The sequence below is a fragment of the Notamacropus eugenii genome, chromosome 3 (genome assembly GCF_028372415.1).
Source record: "Notamacropus eugenii isolate mMacEug1 chromosome 3, mMacEug1.pri_v2, whole genome shotgun sequence".
NCBI classification, from domain to species: Eukaryota; Metazoa; Chordata; class Mammalia; order Diprotodontia; family Macropodidae; genus Notamacropus; species Notamacropus eugenii.
In genome coordinates this window covers 383,615,151-383,632,081 of record NC_092874.1, presented here as the reverse complement: position 1 = coordinate 383,632,081, position 16,931 = coordinate 383,615,151, and the positions used below count along the sequence as shown (strand labels likewise).

Below are 16,931 nucleotides of genomic sequence, written 5' to 3'. Positions count from 1 at the left end.
ATGAAGACTGAGAAAAGACCATTGCATTTGGCATTTGAAAGATCATTGGTAACTTTGGAGAGAGCCCTTTCAGTGGAAAGTCCCTGCCTTGAAGGACCTTATACTATAATTGGGAAGAACAAACACATACATGAATTGGTATAAGACCTTTTGTTCTTATGGTTTTCCCATAGAATCGTTTTCTCTCTACTCCCATATCAAAGGCATACCCACCTTTCAAAGCCTCAGTGCTAGCCCCTCTCATAAGAAGCCTGCCTTGATCCCCAACCCTCCTAATCCCATGGTGAGCTGTGAAATTCTGTAGCGTTTGTTTATATGGCTCTCATGACACTTATCACATGTTGCTTTGCATTCATTCATGATTCATTCATTTCATCAAACACTTATTAAGAGCCTACTATGTGCAAGGCACAGTTCTAGGCCCCAGGGATACAAAGGGGAGAAGGAAAATCCTTCTCCTCAGGGAGTTGTTTGTCTCCCAGAAGGTCTCAAATGTGTTAGCAGTTTTGAGCTACTAAAGCTTAAAACTATACTGAGACTTTAGAGACATCCTATGTGTATTCTCATAAATTCATAGAATGTTAGCAGTGGAAAGGGGCCTTCCATACTTTCTTAAGGGAAGAAAATGTTCTTTATATTTTTTTATCTCCCATACTCCCATAGCACAATGTGGTAACAGATAATTGTTGAATGAATGAAATCTAGAAATGAATGTAGAATTTCTTAGGATAAACTCAATAGAAGAAAGGTGATGTAGTAAAAAGAGCCCCGGCTTTAGAATCAAAAGACTAAAACTCAAAACTGGCTCTACCACTTACTAGCTTTATGACCTCAGGTTATCACTTATCTTCCCTGGGCCTTGGTTTCCTGGTTCAAAAAAGAAGAGGGTTGTACGAGGTGATTGCTAAGCTACTCTACACTTCTAAATCCTATTAATACATAATAATAATTCACACTCCTGTGGCAATCTCCAGTTATTCAAAAAATCACTATACATAGCATCTTTTGATCATCAGAGTATGCCTATTTTGCAGATGAAGTAACTCACAGAATTAAGACTACTCTGGTTAGCAAGTCAGCATGTTCAAAGTTTTTCTTAATCAACCAGTTGACTGGAATGCAATTTCTACAAAACTACTCAAAGATCTCTCTTTTTCTAACTCAGCCCAGAATAAAGGGGCAACAGGATATCCAAAAGTCAGACCGGCTGAGCGTAGAAACTGGAGCATCTTGTAGTTGTTGATGTATGGGGAAAAGAGCAGGCAAGGAGAGGAATTTAAGAATCAAGAATCACTTAAGTTTAGCTGGATTTGAGATTTGGGGAAGTGGAGCAAGTTGTGGTTATGGAAAGGAGAGAAATTGGAGTATTATCCCTTGCTTTAAACCTAATGGGATACAAGTTTAAAAAGGGAAGTACTTAAGCTAGGTTGACTTCTATAGACCCAGTGATAAAGGGAAATTAAGCATCTTGCCCAAATCTATTCCAGTTGTCAGAGGAAGGATTTAACAATCCAGTATTTAGACTTCAAATCTTTCTATTAGGTTTTAGTTTAAAAAAAAAAGCAGAGTAAATTCAAGTTCATCAGAGAAGGTTTCTTGGAGGAGATCACCACATGGAAATCTGATGCCACACCTCTGTCTTCCTAAAAAAAATTCAATCTTACCATGATTTGCAAAAACACTTCTTAGATCTCTGACTCCATATTTTGAAGTCCCAAATAAAATCCCACCTGCTACAGAAAGCCTTTCTCAATCCCTCTTAATTCTAGTACCTTCCCTCTGTTGATTGTTTCCTATTTATAGCTCACTTTGTATATATTTGTTTTCTTGTTGTCTCCTCCTTTGGACTGTAAGCTCCTTGAGGACAGACACTATCGTTTTGCCTCTTTTTGTATCCCTGGTGCTTAGCATAATCTCTGGAACATAGTAGTCACCTAATAAATGTTTATTGAATGATCAATTGAATGAACCCTAGGTTCACTATTGGAACTGGGTTGTAAAAGAGCCTAGATGGCTAATATACATCTAGGTGGAACACTGGAAGTACACTGTCCTTGTACTCAGGAAGACTCATCTTTATGAGCTCCAGTCTGGCCTCAGACACTTGCTAGCTGGGTGACCCTGGGCAAGTCACTTAACCATTTGTCTCAGATCCTCATCTATAAAATGAGCTGAATAAGGAAATGATGAGTCACTCCAGTGTCTTTGCCAAGGAAATCCCAAAATGAGGTCAAGAAGACTTAGATAAGACAAATAACAAAATTAAATTATGCTAGGTTTGGAGTCAGGAAGCCTCATCTTCATGAGTTCAGATCCAGCCTCAGACATTTACTAGCTATGTGACCCTGGGCAAGTCACGTAACCTTGTTCGCCTCCATTTCCTTTTCTATAAAATGAGCTGAAGAAGAAAATGTCAAACTCTAGTATCTTTGTCAAGAAAACCCCAAATGGAATCACAAAGAGTTGGACACAACTGAACAACTGACTAAAAGTCTTCTACCGTATGCCTACATGATCACGCCCCATTTCTCATTCTCCACCCTGTCCCTAATGGGATAAGGTGATGAGCTTAGTATTCTTTCTGACTCTTTACTCTTTCTTTTGCTGACACCTAAAGGAAAACAGTGTGCACATAGCTACTCTGTGAGTATCCTTTAACTGGGTAGCTATAAACTGTGTGTTTCTTAGAGACTTTTTCTACTTACTATTTCTAGACATGGGCTGGCAAGTGGGCACTATAATGCCAGCAGCAGATTTTTTCAATGCTTCTTAACCCTCTCTACCCTGTAGGAAGCTGAATCCTTTAACAGCTGTAGTGCTTCTTTACCCCATATGTACAAAAGGCAGAACCAATATTTGCCAATAAACTCACCTCTTTCTTTTTTTTTTATATCCTTCATGTATTCAACAAGCATTTTTGTGTGTGTGTGGTTCAGAACATCCATGGGGAGCTTTGTTGATTGATCAGAAGCTAGAATGCATCTGCATTGGGTCAGATAAGCATGTTCGATAAGTAGTTCAGAGAAACAACTTTGTACTCCCCATTTGTTAGCATTCCTCCCTAAAGAAATTTTTTCCCAAGTTTAAAATGATGAACTTTTGTTAGTAAACAAGTCAAAGCAAAAATCAGGAGAAACTCCCAGTGAATATTTTTCTCTCAGGTAGCACTGGCCTAGAAGACAGGTACCCAATATGCTACATGCTTAGGATATTTCACTCCCTAACACTCACACTCTACTTTACAAATATTGTATCAGCTGATCCTCACAACAACCTTGAGAGGCAGGTTCTATTAGTATGCCCATTTTGCAGTTGAGGAAACAGAGAGAAAGAGGGTAAGTAACTTGCCTGGAGTTACACAACTAGTAAGTGTCTGTGGCCTGATTTGAACTCAGGTTTTCTTGACTCCAGGCTTAGTGGTCTACTCACAAAACCACTTAGATGCCTAGGGGTGAGTAGGTGGTGGGAACAAGACAGATTATTCCTACTTTGAAGGTAATGGATTCTGAGCTGTATTTTCTTGAAAAACATCCACAGAATTATCTGGTGGGACCTTTCCAGTGTTATTTTTGTATAATTATTATAATATAATACGTAATGATAACATGATAGTATAATTATTTAGTGATCATTTCTTCATAATTATCTGGTGGGACCTTTTTCTCCATATGAGAGGTGTTTAGGTGTTTGAGTTATTCTAAGTTTTCTGGGCACTATGAGGTGTCCTGTGTAGATAAAATGTGCCACATTTCCTTTTCTCTTGAGTTCTTTGATATGTAATCCTGCTACATGAAGACTTTGATGTTGACTTGTTTGGGGGACTTTTAGACAGGAAGTGTTAATGGGCTCCCAACAGAGGGATCAGTGGGGACACTGGCTTTTTGATCATCTTGGAAGTGCCACTTGCGATACTGTGAAGTTCAGTTAGAGTTTTGACCACTTCTGTTTTGTAATCTCCTTAGGTCTTTCATCTATTCTGTTTCTGCTTCTTATCTTCCTTTTGTTTATATTCTCACGGTGCTTAGGAAAGGATGAACTGTTTTCTCCAAACTTTTCTTTTTAAGTTTTCTTGAAGAGCAATTATATATTTCATTGCATAAAGTTTAGGAGGAAAGGAATCCAGGTCAGTTACAGTAACGTTATGTCAAAAACTTGGAGACTTTCATTGATAATGACCTTTCCTGTGTTCATTTTGCTCTCTGGTTGATCTCAATACCTATAATGGAGCAGTGATTTCCTCTTTTAACCTTCAATTCTAAAATGTTAGAAATGGAAAAAAGAAAGATGTTGAAATGTAGAGAAACTCTACCTACCAGAACTGAGATTTTCTAAATGGGTTCCATGTCCCACACTGCTCTTCTTGTCAAGAAGAAACTGGAGCACTGTATGTGGGGTTGGACCCTGTTGTCCTTGTTACGGGGGAGGTTGGACTTGGTGGATCTCTTGAGCTCAGGAGCTTTGAGCTTCAGTGGTCAAAGCCAGTCAGGTGTCTACACTGAGTCCTGTATCAAATATGGTGAGGCCTTGGGAGAAGGGAACCACTAACCTACCTAAAGAGAGACAAAGCAGACCAGACTAAAAACAGAGAATGTCAGAGCTCCCATGATGATCAGCAACAGGATTGGGCTCAATTAGTTGCCATTATTCTTTCAATGGGGCAAGATAGAGAGATCTAGGAAGAAGAAGAAGAAAAAGAAAGGAAGAACAAAGAAGGTAACAAAGAGAGAAAGGAAAGAAAGAAGGAAGGAGGGAAGGAGGAAGGGAAGAAGGAAGAAGAAACAACTGAAGCCCAAAGGTCAGAACTACTTAAGTGAATCACCATCATTATTGGAAATATCCAATGAATGATATGAATTTATATTTATTTAAGATCTGTACCCTACCTATTAACAAAAGGTCTTGAGGCAGCTTCCAGATAAGCAAATATTTCTAAGATTTAGTCTATTGATAATATATCTGGAGGATAGATCTACACCCAAGTTAATGTTTTGCCATAACTATCTGCATGTTCAGGAGGGAGGCAGGAAGGACAATGCTACGAGAAGGGGAAAGGCAGTCTTTCCCACCTCCACATCATTCTTTCTCTGCAGATGGCAATGAGAATAATGAACAGGAAACTATAAGGGGACTGTGGTTGAAAGGGCTCTTTTGAGTAGGAATTTTTCACTGAAAAAATGGTGATGCCCTTGTTTCTTTCCCTTTCTCGACCATTTTCAGAGATATGATTCCCAAAGTAATAATTCCAAGAATGCTGTCCCAGGTTCACAGAGTGCTGACTGACTCATGCTGCAGGCTATTGTACTCAAAGTGTCATGTAACACATGCTGTATCTGTTTATGCTGCTGTAGTTAGAAATAATAAGTTCCATCCACAAATGCTATTTTTCAGCACCGCTGCTTATGAGTTTATATTAATATTACCTCACAAATCATAGTTTGAAAAATCCTTTTCAACATTCAAAATGGTTTTCAAATTCCCTCCCATACCAACTGATGAGACGCACCTACAGTACCTAATTCATTCCCTAATAATGTTTGAAGCTTTCATCTTGCCAATAAAATACCAAAATTGTCAGGCATTTTCTCTATTAGTTGCTTCACAGGCATCTATGTACCTTTAGAAACTGACAGCCAATCTGATGGCATAGCCAATCACATGCCATCCCTTCCACAGTTTCCTAGGTAACAAACTCACATTGCTACTTTACACCATGTAGGAAAAAAAAATGCCAACCCTGCCGCATTTTCATTTTGTCAATAATTCTGACTCACTAAAATATATCCCCATTAAAAAATAATAATGTCATATAAACAATCTACAGAATGAGTAGCACTGAGAGGAATAGCTTTTTAAAAATACCTTGCTCAATGACTCACAAAGAAAGGAAGCCAGGGTTCATGAGCCTTAGTTCTTAATTGAAACTATGATTACTTTTATTAGTAAGGCATTGGGTTAAATGATATCCCAGAGTTCTGAGCCAGGGGTTTCCAAATTCCACTCTCCATCTACTCGCTGGGAAATTTTTACACCTATAACATCCTCTCACATTGGAGGACCCCATTCTCTGCAGCCCAATTTCCCCAGTCTTAGGGAAGGCCACCTAAGACACCTACGGAGGTGAAAATGAAAGGATAGTGGGGTAGAATCAGCTAAAGCTGTCCACTTTTTGCTTCCTAGATTCCTTATATTAACAAGGAGTCTTAATGGGAAGGAAATGTCTCTGCTGAGCTACAATTTAGTGCTTTGCCCTCTGCCTTTATAGAGGATCAATACAAAGCTATCCATTTCACCAGCATCCCTGTATCTTGTAAAACCGTAGTTGAAGATATTGTCCACTTTGTTACTCAATGTCCTTTATACAAGGAACCAAGTGATAAATTCTTGCTTGAGCTTAGTTCCAGGGCAAATGTTGTCTCTGAAGATGAATTTGTATGCTTTCTCTTGTCAGAAAACAAAACTTGTTTTCCTTTTTGCCTTCATTGCCAGAAACTTAGAGCTACATTCAATGCCCAGCTGGAATCCGCTCAACTCAAGTGCCTGCCTGGAAGCATCTGTTCTCACCACTCCCTTTACATGGATGATCTCAGATCAGTTTCCTCCCTAATTATCCTTATTTTTGCACTGCATTTTAACTTATAGCACACCATAAGTTTTCTAGGAAGTAGGTGGGTTTATAAATTCTGAATAACAAAATAAAAATAATGAGGAGGAACAGTATGGATTTAAAATCCAGACCAATGAAAAGGTTGTGAAAATGTTTTCCTAGTTTGATATGCTGTCGGGAAAATTATTTAGTGTTACTTTAGAATTGAATTCCACTAAGTTTAACTTCCAAGGGTAGCACAGATGTTCTTAGGTGCCGATGGCTTACTATTTTATAAGGAGAGAAATATTTGTATTTTTTTAAATGAATGAACTAGAATTTATTTTTCTCTCCTTCCAACCTCCTTTTCATTGGAAAAGAAAAGAAAAATATAATCCCAGAACTTCATAACAAATATACAGTTAAGCAAAACAAATTCCCTCATTGGCCGTATCTAAAAATGTCTTATTTTGCGCCCTAAAACCCATCACCTCTCTATTAGGAAGTGAGTAGCATATTTCATCCTCATTGCCCTGGAATTATGGGTGATCAACATTGATCAGAATTCATGATTCTTTCACAGTTTTTTGTCTTTACAATGTCATTATTACATACATTATTATCCCTGCCCTAAAGATGCTTACATATAAGATTTTTTAAAAAGTCAGAAGTCACAGCGAATTATCAGAAGTTTGAAAGAAACATTTAATTTTTTATCCATATTTCCCAATTGCTTCTAAAACTAAAATAAGAGAATCTGGCCTGTTTCTTCATTGTAGAAATTGTCTGAGCAGCACCTAGATGTAAATTTTCTGAGGCTGGCTCTGGGACACCAAGGCCAATGGATGAATGTGCTGGATGGAAAGCCTTTTGAACTGAATTCAAAACTTGGATCCTTCATTGTGACTTAGGACAAATTACAGGGTTAGAAAATCTGAGTTGTAAAAGACTTCAGAAACCTTTTAGTGCCAAGTGTATAAGACTGAATAGCCCCTTCCCTCTTCCTCATCTGCAAAAATGAGGGAGTTGGTTTAGAATCTAAAGGTGTCAAACTCAGCCTGTGGGCAGAAATAGACCAGCAAAATTCACTAGTGGAGCAGAATCAGATGAAAATATAACTGGGAAATGTTTAACAAAATTAGTAAAAATATAATACAACATAGATAATTTGTGGGGGTTTTTTATTTTTTTTAAATTTAATTTGCGGTTTTTGAAGTCAGCGTGTGGCCCACAGAGATCATTGCTATTTGAGTTTGAGACTCCTGGTTTAGATAACCTCATCACAGATAAATAACCATTTTCAGGTCAAAATCTAAGGACTGGAAAGTACTGTTACATACATTATCTCATCTTATCCTCACAACAATTCTGGGATTATCATCCTCATTTTATCAGTAAGGAAACTGAAGCTCTAAAAAGTTAAGCAATTTCCCCAGGTCCACAAAACCTAGTATCTGAGACTGGATTTGCTTTCAAATCTTCCTGATTACAGGTTAACACTCTATCCACTATGCCACAGTGCCTTAGGGCTCCTTGTCCCCCATTAGTTACCTTACACAACTTAAGGGAAATCTCCAGTGAGGGGGATCCCACTGCTTGAGAAATAAAAGAACAAGGAGTTGCGACTAGATTGGAGTTCTTTTGAAAAACACCTGGGAGTTTTAGTGAACAGTTAAATGTGAATCAACAATGTGAGATAGCAGTCAAAAAAAAAGTTAGGTTAGATGAATGATTCTCAATTTGGAAAGAGTCCTCTTTTTAAAAATTTAAAATAAGACTTTACATTTATCCCTATTAAAGTTCTTTCTGTTAGATTTAGGCATTTTGAATCTTGACCATCTTGTCTATTGTGTTGGCCATCTCTCCAAGTTTTGTGCCATTTGCAAATGTGATGGGCAAGCTAGCTCTGCCTTTATGCAGGTCATGAGTTTAAAGAAAGGTTAAAAGAACCAGCACAGGACCAAACCCAGAGCTCTGTGGGATCCCCTACTAGAGAGCTCATTCCAAAATGAAATAGAATCATTGGTGGCAATCCTGGGTCTTGATGCTCACTGAGTACCAAATTCATCTAACTATACCATACCCTAGCTTACTTCATTTTATGTTTTCAACAAATGTGAAAGATTTTGCTAAAATCTTGATGCACTATAGCTACTGCATTGCCCTGACCTCCCAGTCTAATAACACTGTCACAAAAGTAAATGAAGTTAATCTGTTATGTCCTATTTTTGATGAAGCCATTCTGGATCTTTCTGATCACTACTCCCTTTTCTAGATATTCATGAACAACCCCTTTAATAATATCTTGTAGAATTTTGAAAGACACTAAAGTTAAATTCTCTGACCTGTGGTTTGCTGACTCCATTTACTTTGCTTTTTTGAAAATTGAAACAACATGGGCTCTTGCTCAATTCCACAGAACCTTTCCTATTCTACGTGACTTTTCAAAGATGACTGACAGTATCTCAGCAGTCAGATATGCTAGTTCTTTCAATATCCTTGAATGTAATTCATGTAGGCCTGGTGACCTGAACTCATCAAGGGCAGCTTGGTGTTCTTTTACTATGTCTCTAGCTATTTTGGTTATAAATTCCCTAGGAGCCATTTATTTGTCCTTTCCAGTTCAAAGATCGTTCTTGTCTGTAGAAACGTGACTTAACCTCACTGAGCTTCAATTTCCTCTATAAAATGAAGGCATTGTATTTAGTTGGTGATCTCTAATGTCCATTTCACTCCAATTCTATGATTTTCTTGTAGGTTTCCATAAATATTAAACTCCTTAAGTTTATGACACTGTTATTGTATAAACCAGAACCCATTGATTTTCCCATTAAATCACTATGTGATGTTGGTCATGTTAAATTACCTCTCTTTGCCCAAGGCTTCCCTATAAAATGAGAATGCTTTTCACCATTCTTATGGCTAACAGATTTGATCATTTAGACAGAGCACTACTCTGGACAAGGTAAAATTGAAAAGTATGTGAAGTTTATCTCCCTTCACCCTCCATTTCTATACTGACTCCATCTCCTCAGTACCCTAGTGTTCTCCATCCCAAAGTGACTCTTATGAGTCATGAATACCTTAGCATCAAGTAGTTCAATGCTGTCCTTTCCAGGAGTCTTCGCATTTTAGTAGAGGAGGGACTCAAAGCAATAAATTTCTGGCTAATGTTAGGTACTGTGAAACAGACTGAAGCTGGTTTGGAACTGCTGGGTCTGCCTATTTCTTTTCTAAACATTCATTAACCATTCCTTTACTAATATACTGTAGAATTTTAAGACATTTAAATTAATTTCACTTGCCTATAGCTTGCTGACTCCATCCACTTTGCCGTTTTGAAAACTGAGACAACATGGACCCTTGCCCAGTTCTGCAGTACCTTTCCTTATACTGGAAAAATAAGCACCTACTTATTAGGTCAATCTTACTCTGAAATTCTGGGAAAAGAAACTTTACAAAAGCTTAACGTAGGATTAGGGAGGGAAGGGGAGAATTACTTTTCCTTGGAATTTGAATGTCACTTTGAAAGCACTTAAATTGGTTTATTCCAGTTTTTTCCAGCCACAGAGATGTCAATATGAAGGACAATGGTGACTTATCTCTAACATGCCAAGGGAGCATGAATGCTTCTATTTTGTTTCAGTGAGCCCTTGGAGCTTATCATAGGCCCCAGCAAATCAGCAATCAATGGGGCAATCAACAAGCATTTAGTACAGGCTTACTATGTGTGAAGCACTATACTCAGTGCTGGGTGTATGAAGACCAAAAAAAACAAACAAACTAGTTTCTACCCTTAAAGAACTTCTATTCTGTCAGGACAGACAAGATACCCACAGTGCTTGCCTGACTACTGGGACCAAGGGCCGCAAACAGCAATCTGGCCATTCTTCCTGTGACCCCTCCTCTTGGGTTACTGTCTGCCAGGGGGCAGGGGTTGGGGGGGAGGGCTTACACAAGCACAGCTATTATACCCTGACCCTGGTACCTTATAAAGGCTTGCCAGCCTGGCTTCCCCTTTTGTCTCCCAGCAGGCCATGTCATGAACTTATGTAACTTCCTCAAGGCCAAACTATTTAGCTGAACAAGAACTGCTAGAAAAGGGACTTGGAACGTGGTCCCTGATGAGGATCCTAAAGCTAATACCACCATCACAAAAACTTCTTTTCAACTTCTACTTACTCTTGATCATTTGAGGCATTTGGAATAGACTCGAACCTGGGGTAGAGCTAATTTTTTTTTTTATTTAAGCTTCTAAACACTTCAAGAAGTCATATTTACACCCTTAGTGGCACTTGACTTTCCATTGATGATATGCTCCTCTAGCCCTTTTCTTTGGTGTATATGACTTGGAGCCACCACTTCTTCAAGGACTCTAGAAAATATAGATTTAGTTAGAGAGAAAATTTCTATTTCAAGGATGGCAAAACAGAAAAGGCAAAAATAAAAGCTGAGGGAGGCCAGTTCTATAAACTCCAGAGTGAACAAACTGAAAGTTAGTTTTATTTATTTGTAACCTTTCCACATAGGCCTCCCTCCTTCTGCCATTTTCTCTAGTCATTTGAGAAGGTTGAGGTGGGGAGGAAGTAGTGTTCTAATGAATTTTAGGAGGTAATCTTACTTGATTCACACAAATTATATACAGGAATAATTTAGTTTGCTTGCAGAAAGAAAATACCACAGCAGAGGCAGAGGTAGGCTGGATGTGAACATTGGGTCCCGCCCAATTGATGGTGCTGTGTTTAAAGATCATTTTTTTTTAAATCCATTTACATGGCAGGCCTTTGTTTTACATTGATTTACATGGAAAGAAATGAGCTAAGTCAACCTCACAATGTTTTCAAATACAGTTGGGCAATGACGCTCCCTTTAGCCCATACTTTGACCCCAGTGGGCATCTAGCTGCCATTGTTCCCTTATCTGTCTTTTAACAGGAAGGGTCTCTTCTTCCTCCCCTCTCCTATAGCATACCCTGTGACCCCCTCCTGATTTAATTATTTTTAAATATACTTTAGAGTTATGCGTGTGTGTATGTGTAGTGTCTTTTTGGTCTACCTAGACTATAAATGCCCTCACACACAGTCTATGTCTAATTCATCCATAGTATCCTCAATACTGCCTTGCACTTAGTAGGTACTTATTCATGGGATCATAGATTTAGTGATGGAGGCACCTCCAAGGCCATTGAGTCACACCCTTTCATTTTACAGATGAGAAAACTGGGACACAGAGAGTTTAAATGGTTTGTATGAGGGTACACAGTAAAAGTCAATGGCCGATTTTAAACCCAAGTCTTTCTGACTACAGATTCAGCACTTTATCTGTTACACAATCCGAATGTTTGTTGATTTGAACTGAATTTGCCCTTCCTCCTTGTCCTTCTTATTGTAAGCATCCAACTATGCACAGCAAACATCATTATCCTATTATTAGCTGCATGGCCATTGGCCACCAACTTCACCTACATTGTCTGTGCCTCGGTTTATTGATCTGTAAAACAAGGATGGTAGTCTACAGGATTTTTATTTAGAAAGTGCTTCTTAAAAACAAAGGCATTATATAAATGTGAGAAGTTTATGGTTAATGTTGTTATAGTTAGTATTGTCACTAACATCTTCAGTAAACATTTACCAAGTATAAGGATTATGATAGATGCTGGGCACTCACAAAAGCAAGGGCACGTAGTCTCATCCCTTAAAGGTTCACTATAGTCTGGTTGGTGAGACAGGACATACATGTATCAACAGCAATAGGAGACAGCAGGTGACAAATGCCAAATTAGTAGTATAACACCTGGCAGGTAGCAGGTGCTCAGTAAATATTGTAAGAATGTATGAGGTGGTACGCAAAATAATGGCCATGAGGGAGGAGGGATGTGTCACTGTTGGCAAAAGTACATAGGCACAAATGAACTTGTTAATGGGACAATGAGAAAATCCCTTTGATTGGAGCAGAGGATGAACGTAAGAAAGTAGTCAAAAATAAAGTTGAATCCAGATTGTGAAAAGCCTTGGGTGGCAATGGAAGGCTTTGAGCAGAGGAGTGACATGCACAAAGAATCCCCCCCTCACTCCCCCCAAGAAACACCGTATGTTTGGATGAAAATCCAAGCAAGAAGCAGCAGAAGATATTCCATTTCCCTTAAGCCCTACTTACCTGATTTCTGTCAGGCTCTAAGCACATGGGATAGTACTCCTTTCCATGGCTGACATGAGCCAGATGCTAACAGCTGCTTTCTTGTATGTCACAGATGCTCACAGCTATTTTTCTTCCCTTGCTACAGGCCACAGACTCCGATTATGAAGACGAACTGCCAAAGCATTCCTTTGTTAACCATTACATGAGCGACCCTACCTATTATAACTCCTGGAAGCGCCAGACAAAGGGGGTAAAGCACCCTGCTGCATACAGATATGAAGAGTGTGCAGCCAATGAGACTGAACCCTACTTCCAGACTGTCATCACCACACAGAGTGCGGGGGGTGTATACACCCCAACAGGACAACAGGCCCCAGGTTCTCGGACTCCAGTTACAGGTTTTTCCTCATTCGTCTGACACTCTAAAGGCTACAGCACAGTGGGAATTCCCGCCGACATTGGGGTGACCCAGCACAACATCTGGGTGGGTGGCTGGTGCAGTGAACTGTGGGTAAATTTCTCTATCAGGGTAGAATGGATGCGAACATTAATAAGTCTATTTTTTTGAAGACAATCAACTCCGACAACAGAGCTGAAGTTTTGTTTAAAAACAATTTCTAATAAGTGACAACTTTAACCACTTGTGAATAGTAGGATTTCAGTTGAAAGTTTTTTGTTGTTGTTGTTGTTTTTAAAATGCTTTTTGTAACAGCACTGCAAGAAGCAGCTGCCTTTTCCTTTTCTTTTTTTCTTTTCTTTTTAAGAGAAGGCATATTTCATTGGTGCAATGGCTTGGCACCTTTGAGATTTCAAAAGATTTAAAAACTTTCCATTTCTCCATCTTAAAGGCCAGGTAGGAATGATGAAGTGTGAAAAGAGGACGGAGCTGTGTGTGAAATATTAGGACGGACTCCTAGCCTACTATTTTCTCCTTTTTACCTCCTCTGTAGGAGAAGAAGCCGGTTCACATGATTCTCCATGGTACGACAACCTTGGTTTACTCTTGGTGTTTTGATAATGAATATTTTCCCTGTGTTCAGTTCTGACATTCTTCCACCCCCCTCCCTAACCCCAATCCATTTCTAAAATACTCCCACTTGGCAGTTTTTAGCAGAGAAAACATTTGAAAGCTCTGTTCCTGGCATGAGATAATACAAATGGAAAGTCATTCCAAGGTGGTATCATTTTGGCCCTGTTGTGGGTCAGGTCCTCCCCTGCATGGGCCATCCCAGTGGTAAGTTAACAAACAAGCAAGCAAAGGCCACATGATGGTACGGGAAATGTGACCTGAGGTTTAGTTGGCAACCATCTAGTCATGAGAGCTTATGAAACTGTTTCCATCCCACAGAGGGAAAAGGTATGCAGCCTTCCCTTGCTAAACCAGGCAGAAAGACAACATTTCCAGAATCTTCTGGTATTTGAGGAGGAGTCCAAGAGGGTTTTTTAAACCATTTTTTTTATATGTCACACTAAATGAGTGAGTCTTTGGTGTTTCCAGGTGCCTTTTTCTTAATTGTTCAGCTTTGTACATGGAAAAGCTAGTGTGTCTCCAAATAAAGCAAAACAGCTTTTGAAAAAAGCAAGGTTGTGAATTACCTCTTGCACATTTTAAGGCTCCTTTGGTGCACTCCAGCTCCAATTCTTGTTGTCTTTTTTTTTAAAGTAAGAATTTGCTTCTCATTTGTTTTATATTCTCTGTCTTCTTGACCTCTGGAGCTGCTGTCAGTTCCTCAAAGAACCAAGGTCAGCTCTCAATATATTAAGAATGGTTCTTAAGTTTTTGGGGGTTTTTTTGGGGGGGAGTTGTGTGTTTTGTTTTTGTTATTGTGGTTCTAATTGTTCCTCCCCAACCCCGGGGGAACTATTTTGGAGCTACTAGGAAAAACTCCTAGCTAGATTAAGATCCTATCAGATTATTTTTGCAACAGGTATCTGAAAACCACAGAACAATCCGTTGCCTGTTGGTTTCTATCCTAGCACTAGCCTGAAAGTTGTCATTTCCTCATTTCCTGCAACTGAGTGAGTGCGTGCGTGTGTGTGTGTGTGTGTGTGTGTGAGAGAGAGAGAGAGAGAGAGAGAGAGAGAGAGAGAGAGAGAGAGAGAGAGAGAGAGAGAGAGAGAGAGAGAGAGAGAGAGACCGACCCTCCCTGGCCACTGGGCACCAGCAAAGTTAGAATTGCCCAGGCTCTTGGAAACTCCCTAAAGAGAAGGACCAGGAAACAGAACTAAAGAAAATTCCTATGTGTTGTCAGTGTCCCTTGAAGGCAGATTCAGAACTGATGAAAAAACTCTTATTCACCAGTCATATACCACTGCCTTGCCTTGAAGGCACACTGAATGATTGGACAGTGGCTGGTACTACCAGGGAGCAGTTTGACTAACCCCATGTGGAAAAACTCATGGCTTATAACCCTTTCCTTGCCTCTCTGGAGCAGGAGGGACTGCTTGGGCCACCAGTTGCTGTAGAAAGCACTGATGGGGCAAGAAAATTCTTGGGTTGGGTAAAGTCCTTTTTTAGTTATTCTAAGTCATGCTGAGAGAGGGGAGAGGGCATAGCGAAGGGAAGGAAACACTTTTAAGTGAAAGTTTTGGGGACTGGGGAGCAAAAATTCTAAACTCTAAACCAAAAATCCTAAAAGGTCTGTCCAAAGGCTTTTCAACATGAGATAACTACCCACAGTTCACTGTCCAGAAAATTACTCAGAAGTCATGAGCGACAAGGTCCTGGGTCCTTTCTGGCCCACGGGTGGCCACAAGACAACCACAGGACAAACCACAGGACAACTTGAAATTCTTTTGAAGATGAATACATAAATAGAGATCGTGGACAAAACCACTGCCTTTCGTGCACTTTGACTGCTCTCTTAAGCCATACGGACATTGCTTTAATTAATGAACAAAGAAAAAGGTTTGAAATGTCTTAGTTTGGGGATGATTTGGTTGGATTTTTAAAAACAATTCAGTGAAAATAATATAACAGGTTTTTTTTGGGTTCGTGACATTTCTTGTATCTTATCTATTTTTTAGTAAATTTTTTTTTTTATAGAATTGTTTGTACAATGTAGATGCCTTGGCGCTGCGATCACTGTCAGGATATTAGTGTCTGCACATGACTCAACCACTTGGGGGGACCATGGACTAGAAGCAGGTTTTATTACCCAGAAGGGTCAGCTAGGCCCAGTGGATAGAATCAGCCCCAGCTTAGGATAGAACTGCCCAGAGCAACGTGGTCACTATGAAGTGGGCACTCTCTTCTGTATTAGAAAAGCAGAAAATGACTTATTACCCAAGAGGGATGGATGGTGGGTTTAACCCTTTACTCTAAAAGAAGAAAAGAATTTTATAGACAAAGATCGAGAAAATGTTTCCTTCTCACATTCTTCTGTAATGCTAGAAAATATTGTCAGTACAAATGAACTCTCCCCAATAAAGACCTCAAATGAGCTTATTTTAGGATTTGTTAACATCCAATAGGATGTGTCCTTTGTACATGAAGATTATGCTACTCACTGTCAAGAAGACATGCACTCTTAGCATAAACTCTAGTTTTTCTAGGAACAGAGGTACCTATGCACTTAGTCATCCATATTTTCCCACCTGGTTCCCCTTATTTGATGCAGGTTTGCCTGATAGCTAGAGTTAGAAGTATGATCTAGGACCACGGAAGAGTTTTATCAGCACCAAATTTCTTGGTGCCTGTAGAGACCAACCATGTAACTTTGGTTCCTAGCACTAATTTCAAGCCAACTGAGCTAACTAAATCAAACAGTTCCACCCCTTCCTTCAGCTTATCTGATCTCCCTGTCTTTAAAAGAAATCTATTCAATAGCGTATCAAAAGAGTAGAGGATGGTGGGCAATTCAGGAGTCTAGTCCTAATAACTAATGAATAAGAGAGGCCTGTGAAAGCACACAGCCCACTGTCATGGAAGCATTCACATAGATGCCACCAGATACGTGTGCTCACTTTGTAAACTTTTTTAATTCTGTGCTTGTATTTGGCTATTATTGGACCGTAGCATGGTTTTTACATAAATGATTTGTAGCATGATTTTCATTTCTTAAAAATTTTTAGCACATAATGTAGTTATTCTCCCAAATCACAATCCATGTATTTAAATGTGGTTCTTCATTAACTATCACCTCATCCCTTGTAGTGTGAACTGGGTCAAAAGGTGGGGACGATGTAAAGCTTTTCAGCTGAGTTAGTG

At 39.3% G+C, this 16,931-nt stretch overlaps 1 protein-coding gene across 3 annotated transcripts in view; it reads left to right on the top strand.

The window, feature by feature from the left end:
* The window catches only part of SDK1 (sidekick cell adhesion molecule 1), a 1,143,865-nt gene extending 1,128,103 nt beyond the window's left edge, over nt 1-15,762 (top strand). For all 3 annotated transcript variants that reach the window (XM_072597683.1, XM_072597681.1, XM_072597682.1), the window contains one exon: nt 12,867-15,762. In XM_072597683.1, the coding sequence (XP_072453784.1) occupies nt 12,867-13,139 (273 nt within the window). In that variant the 3' untranslated portion in view covers nt 13,140-15,762. The remainder of the gene's footprint in view (nt 1-12,866) is intronic.
* The last annotated feature ends 1,169 nt before the right edge of the window (nt 15,763-16,931 follow it).